The 7,015-nt window shown below is 37.3% G+C and overlaps 1 protein-coding gene across 2 annotated transcripts; it reads left to right on the top strand.

Annotated features, from left to right (window-relative positions):
- Positions 1-1,840: 1,840 nt before the first annotated feature.
- On the top strand, positions 1,841-7,009 carry f9b (coagulation factor IXb). 2 transcript variants are annotated; one of them, XM_055051502.1, is made up of 8 exons: positions 1,841-1,978; positions 2,475-2,644; positions 2,742-2,766; positions 2,855-2,968; positions 3,063-3,194; positions 4,597-4,997; positions 5,320-5,464; positions 6,110-7,009. In XM_055051502.1, exons 1-8 carry the CDS (start codon positions 1,891-1,893, stop codon positions 6,667-6,669), a joined length of 1,635 nt encoding a protein of 544 aa, XP_054907477.1. In that variant the 5' UTR covers positions 1,841-1,890; the 3' UTR covers positions 6,670-7,009. The 2 variants fall into 2 exon arrangements, with proteins under 2 accessions (XP_054907477.1, XP_054907476.1); XM_055051501.1 differs by having other exon boundaries at positions 2,472-2,644.
- The last annotated feature ends 6 nt before the right edge of the window (positions 7,010-7,015 follow it).

Here is a 7,015-nt window from a genome sequence, read left to right as displayed (position 1 = left end):
TTTCATTGAATCTGACAAGTAAAGAGAGACAGCAGTGACGCAGCGCTCATGAAATTGTGTCGAGTCTGGAAGAGATTAGGATCACTGCAGTGATTTTTCAGCTTTTAACCCACTTTTTTCAGCCTCCGTCGGTGTGTTTACATCTGATATGTTGTCAGCAGTCCATTCCCCCACAGCTGAGATGTTGTGGACATGACTAAATAATCTGATCTCAGGGGACTCATTAAATAATAATTTAAAGGGGTCCACTTGATCTTCCTAAAAAGTTTCCAGCTTGCAGGATTAATGAATCCATAAACTGTCCTGAGTTGTAATAAACAGATAAAATCCTTCCTCATCCCACATGACGGAATAAATCACAACAAGGCCGCTGTGGCTGAGGAGCTGCCAGCCCCTGACATTCAGTGATTTGTCTACAGCCGCGCCCCGTGTAACTCAAACTGTAATCGGACGGCTGTCAGTCGTCATCTCTGAGCCTGGAGATCGGCTGCCCTTCAATCTCCCTGAGTGAACAGCAGTTTGACTTTCCTTCCTGCTGTATTTAAACGGCTCTAAGCTGATTTGCCTGCTCAGATTTACAGCAACATTTGGCTGCTTAGATTGTGATACAAAGATGCATTAGTGGAGCTTATGATTGTTTGTGTATGTACTGTGAGTGCTTTGTAATTCTATTTTTTATTGAGTTTAATTTAACAGTGAATTTAGTTGAAATTTTACTGGGTATTTATGGACCCAGTAAAATGCAGAAAAATTGTGCTTTTACTAACAATTATTTAGATTGCATTTGCATTAGTGGTTTGTGCACAGTATCTCTGATAGTAATAAAAACAATAATCCATAATGATGAGCACAGAGCGAAAATAGTATTTCCTTTATTTTTTTTATACAGTTTTCCATTTATTTTTCAAAGTGATTTAAATCAGAAGTTGTCCAAACTTGTCAGTATTCTTGATTCATAATGTTTTTATACTTTTCATTTGATATTATTTAGATCTTCTTTTGCTTCTTTTTTGTTGGTACAGTTGTTTTCCAGGGAGCTACCTATCAAGTAGCTTATTAATTAAACACAAAATGACGCAAACATGATTGTAATTCTACTCATTTCTGCTGGTTTTTTTAATTACCTGGTGGTCAGTCTGAGTCTTCTTACAGTCTAAAGCACATCTTTTAGCTTAACTTAGGTTTTTTCCAACCCTGGTTCTCCAGGTACACTGCTTCATGCTTTAATGTATCAAACTCACACATTATTGTGTGTAAACATGCTGGGTGAATATCCTATCCCTTACTATGTTGCTATTCAGCATGTTATTGAACATATTTGAATTAGAAAGAGATTTTTTTTTTTTTTTTTATTAGCGCTCAGTCTATTTCTGCTTACCGCAGGTCCCAGGCAACATGTCATCACTCCATATATGAAACTATGCATTTTGTTCAGGTTGTCCTCCAAAGGCCTTTTAGCCTTCTCTTAAAAGTTTTCACAGTTTGTTGTACTTTTTATATATGTGTAAAGATGCTCAAAACAAAAACAACATTACAAATAGTTGAGCACAAACATGCACACACAAAACATTTTCAACCGTCATGAACTGTCAATATTAGACAATATTCGACTTGAAGCCAACATGATCTCCACTTTCACATTAAGTGCTTCTATAAATCTCTCTTTCTCATGAGATTGGTAAGTTTAATTCCAGAATAATTAGGCATGTTATTTTACCTCACACTTCCTTTCTAATGTCTAAATCTAAGCAAATGTGAAAGAACAAACACTCACAGATTGTGACCACACAGGCGTGTAAACAAAGTGTTCCCTGTACTTTGGAGTGGTGAGTTAGTCTAACTGCACTGAGTTCGTGTGTCATAATCAGCCAGATCACTAACAGCGGTAAAATGGCCAGAGTTTGTCTGCTGGTTTTCATTGTTGGTTTTCAACTCGGGGTTCCTGGAGCAAGTGCTGAGATCACAGGAGACAACACAGGTAAACAGCAACTTTTTGGACTTGATTGTATTGGAGAAAACAGACAAAGATTCACAAAGCAAAGGAGCTAGAAAATCTGTTCTCATTAAGCAGAGTTTCTTTTTCTCATTGTCACCTCTGAAAGCATAACAAAGTAAATACAGAATAGAAAAGTTGGATATGAGTAAAAAAAAAATAAAAACAAAAATAATTTTTGTTCTTTTGATAGTTACTGCAAACTTTCATCAAAATACTTTGTTATTCTGATTGTGAAATGTAATTTTATTGAATATTTTATTGAGATTAGTTAAAGTTTATCACCAAATATGTTATTCACATTTGGTTTAAAGTTGTCTTTTATCATCATTTCAATAAACTTCTGATACTTTAATCAGAATATATAGCAGACAATTTTACTGTAAGCTGAAACTGTGATAAGAGTTCAATTGAAATAATGAGATCAGGGTTGATCAGGTTTTCCCCCCTCTGTTTTTTTTTTTTGTTTTTTTTTCAGAAGCCGTGTTTATCTCTCAGCAGACGGCACATGTGGTGCTGAAACGACAACGGAGATTCAACAGTGGGCGTCTGGAGGAAATGCTCCAGAAAGACAACCTGGAGCGAGAATGTAAAGAGGAGCAATGCACCATGGAGGAGGCCAGGGAGTGGTTCGAGGATGATGAAAAAACTGTAGGTTGAACGCAAGCACCAGAATGACCAAACCTTCTCCTCTGAATATTGAAAGAAAAAACTGAAACCTTCTCTTTAACTTATGTTTCACTTCTAGATGGAATTCTGGGTCCTCCACACTGGTAAGTCAAATATTTGTCAACTTCCCACACTGACAAGTTAAATCAGCTCTGACCTTCTAATGTGTTTGTTTTTATTGCTTGTGCATAGATGGTGACCAGTGTAAGCCAAACCCATGTCAGAATGGAGGAGATTGTGAGGATGGAATAAGCTCCTATATCTGCTGGTGCAAATCAGACTTTACCGGTAAAAACTGTGAGATTGGTAAGTGGCAACAGCAAGCAATGATGTTTTCTTTTAAGACCTGACATTCTGATGTGTTAATTTACAGTTTAACGCTTGATTTTATTTTTTACAGACAAGACCAGACAGTGTTCGATCAACAATGGTGGGTGTGCACATTTCTGCACGATGGAAAGACACCGACCTGTGTGTCACTGTGCAGCTGGTTACAAAGTTGGGACAGATAGAAAAAGTTGTGAACCAACAGGTAAGTTAAAATCAGACCACCTACATTGTAAACCGTTGTTAAAATCTTATTTAGAGTGTTTAATGTCTGCTCCATCAACCATCAGGTACCTGTACTCCAAAAAATCAGCAAGATTTTTCAGATGTTCAGTGTGTAGAATTCATATTCTGGAAAAATCTACAAAAATATAAAATTCTGTCACCTCAATGTGTTTTGTTCTTCAAGTGAAATCTCTCCTGGTTGTTTCATGATGTCTCTATTCCTTTAGTTCCTATTCCACAATAATAAACTTTTAACAAAACCACGTGGAACAAAAATGATCACATGAAAACAGATATAAGAATGCGCATGGTATACTGAATGCTATTAATTTATTTCACTAAAAAAAAGAGTAACACATGGTAGCGCAATTTAATTTGACGCAACAACAGTAAAGTTGTCAAACTCAACAAGTTACAACCAGCACATTATACTGTTATATGAATATGTAAATCATTCCATAAATTAGATGCAGCAGCAGAGAAGATATGCTCATTTGCAGACTTCTGTATTAAAATTGCAACAGCCTAATCATGATGATAGAAAAGTATAACTTTGTTTCCAAATCTTTGGGGAAGAAGAAGATGTTCACACTGGTTTTTAAAAATTACAGTTTTGAAATGAAAACTGACTGTATGCTGTAAAAAAAATCACAGGATTATTGTCTGGATTAATAATTGCATTTTATTTTTAAAAAGAAATTAATAATAATAAAAGATTTTAAGTTGAAGATTAATTTAATTTACCTGTATTAATGCCTCCATCCATATTAGATATTACAATAAAGATGTCATAGTTGATAATATGTTAAAAAATTTCTGCAAAGAATGTATTACGCAGTCCAAATTACCAAAAATACTAAAGTTCTAAAACTATAAAAGCACAAAAATCAACAGATAAATTCAACCAATTTGAACCTTTCAAATTAGTTCAAATTAGTGCGGTTTTCATCAAACTGGAAAGAAACTTCCCATAAATTCAATGTGTATCTGCAACGATAAGTCTTTTTTTAATCAAACTGAAAATGTTTGAGCTTCTCATTTGGAAATGTTGATAGCTAGCTGTTATAAAGTACAAAGACAGAAAGCTGGACCCATCGTGTTTGACATCCTCCATCCTTTAAGGCATAACAAGCTGACGTTTCAGTTCACAGCTGTCAAATAAAAGACATTGCTACTGACTGAGGCTGACAGCTGAAGATGCTTAGAGCCAAGTAGTGAGCAGACAATAATTATCAGCTCATTACACTACTGACATAGAAAAAAGGACAGCAGATCTCACAACCCCAATTCCAAGAAAAAATACTGAATTAAACAGAAGCTGATAAGTTTACAGATTATCTTTAAGTGATAAAACTAACTATTTTGCCTTATTTTCCCCTCAGAGCCGTTCAGTTGTGGTATCGTCAGCCTGTCCTCTGGCCTGGTTGCCAGATCTTTCAGGTGGACACAATCCTCCAACTCAACTAACTCCACCAGACAGGATTATGACTATGATTACGCTGAAGAAATCGAGGATTACCTCAACTTTCAAATGAACGAATCAAAGCTGTTCAACAACTCAGCAGATTCTCTATTAAATGTCAGCTCAGTTGGGTTGGATTCAAGTTCCTCCTTAAACCAAGCTGAGACTCTCAACTCCAGAGCAGAGCGAGATCAGAGCAAAAGTCCCAGACAAAAGCGTTCCTGGGATTTACCTGTGCTCCCCACCGTCATCGCACAAAAGAATGTGGACGAGAGGATTGTTGGAGGAAATGAGGCCACACCTGGCGAGATACCTTGGCAGGTAATGTTACTGAGTGCATAAAGAGAATGATTATTTTTTTATGGATAACTTATTTTGCTTTGCATGGAATCAAAGCTATTGTATTTCTCTTTACATTGGATTAAAACCAACCCACTGTCACAACAACTGTACCAGATGTAATTTGATCTGCACCTTTCCCAAAGTCTTGAGATTATAAACATGTTTTTTTGTCAAATATGAGACATACTTTATTGTTTTAGACCTGGAAATAGTTCTTGCTGCATTAAAAACAATCACAAGACTGTGGTGAGATTCATATGTTTACTGAACCGATGACTAAAGTTGCTATGTGTGTTTGCAGGTGGCCCTGATGGCTTTTTTACCCAAGCGAAACAAAACTCTACCCATCTGTGGAGGCTCTCTGCTCAGTGAATTTTGGGTAATCACTGCAGCCCACTGCGTGGAGGTGGCCAGAGAAAAACAATACGCTATCTTCGTAAGACTTGGTAAGACAAAACAAAAGTATATCTAACTGTACACTTTAAAACTGATGAACTGGGATTAAAGAGCACACAGACCTTCAAATAAAAGAGATTCTTTATTTTCAAAAAGAACAATTTTCTATGTTGCAAAAAAAAAATAATTAGTCCTCTTCAGGTGAATGGTCCATATGACACTTGGATGACCCTCCTAACTAGCAACAACTTCAACAAAATGAACACAGAAAACTGAAATAAAATAGTTTACGACACGGCATTGTGGCACCTCTAAAAAAGGACATGGAAAATAATACAGTTTAGACATTAATTACTGAAAATCTGCATTTTTTTACTCTTGTGGCCATAAAGTCATCTTCTCCAACCAGCCTGGGCTCTAAAATGTCATTCACTTCTGTTTTATCGGTTAAAATCAAGTTTCCGGTACTTTTAAGCCTCTCTATCACAGCAGCATCCCAGTCTGAGAAAAACAAGAATTACAACCGGGAGATGAAATAAACACAAAATGGGGTTTACAAAATATATTTTGCAGCTCCTCATTTTTCACGTGGTTACAATGAATTTTCTGTATATGATTGAAAGCTAATCACAAGTAGTTTTCAATAGTTTATTGTTTCATACAATGTCAAGCTCTCATGCCATCAACATTTCCAGGTGAACATGATGTGAATGTGGTCGAGGCTTCAGAGAGCAACCATGAAGTGGCCGAGGAACACATCCACCCCCACTACAACACTCATGAATCACAGTTTAATCACGATATCGCCCTGCTGAAGCTCGCCACTCCTGTGGAACTGTCCAATGAAAGACGTCCCATATGCGTGGGCCCAAAAGCCTTCATACAGGACCTCCTGAAAGACTCCAGCAGCTCTTTGGTGAGTGGCTGGGGACGGACAAGGGACGGTGGTCTTGAAGCTGACAAGCTTCAGAAGTTATCGGTTCCTCTTGCCGACCGGACCTTGTGCAAACAGAGTAGCCGGAGCCACATCACCAGGTTCATGTTCTGTGCCGGCCTGGCAGATGGATTGAGCGATTCGTGCCAGGGAGACAGCGGTGGCCCGCATGCCACCAACTACAAAGGAACCTGGTTTCTCACCGGCATCGTCAGCTGGGGGGAGGGTTGTGCAGAGAAAGGAAAATACGGCATCTACACCCGTGTTTCACGATACTACTCCTGGATTGTTCAGACAACCGGGATCTTACAGTCCAACTAAAATATGTAGTTCAGCAAATTCAGGATTTCTTTAGACAGTTTCAAGTTGATATCTTGCCTAAAGGTAAAACTCTTCGTTCCTCTATTTGGACAAAAACAGATTAGCTAGTCTGTAGAGGACTTCCACTTTAACATCAAACATGTTTTAATTTTACATAAATACATTATAATAATTAAAATGTGTTGCTTGTGAAAAACTGAGTTTTGTAGAATCATACTTTACAACAAGCTGTGGTGGAAGAATGAAACATCCTTCTTGGTATTTTTCTCAACATTTCCACTACTAGATTAGGAACTAAAACTCTTCCATGAATCTGCAATAAATGTGCATGCAAAGTTTTGCCGTG

This window comes from Poeciliopsis prolifica, unplaced genomic scaffold, assembly GCF_027474105.1.
Source record: "Poeciliopsis prolifica strain line A6 unplaced genomic scaffold, Auburn_PproV2 SCAFFOLD033, whole genome shotgun sequence".
Taxonomy (NCBI): domain Eukaryota; kingdom Metazoa; phylum Chordata; class Actinopteri; order Cyprinodontiformes; family Poeciliidae; genus Poeciliopsis; species Poeciliopsis prolifica.
This window is presented reverse-complemented; position numbering and strand designations above follow the sequence as displayed.

Bases quoted from the DNA above. Each gene is read 5' to 3' on its own strand.
- f9b (XM_055051501.1), top strand. From the start codon at position 1,891: ATGGCCAGAGTTTGTCTGCTGGTTTTCATTGTTGGTTTTCAACTCGGG. The intron at 2,645-2,741 runs GTAGGTTGAACG...TTTCACTTCTAG, and splicing joins TCGAGGATGATGAAAAAACT to ATGGAATTCTGGGTCCTCCA. The intron at 2,767-2,854 runs GTAAGTCAAATA...GCTTGTGCATAG, and splicing joins ATTCTGGGTCCTCCACACTG to ATGGTGACCAGTGTAAGCCA.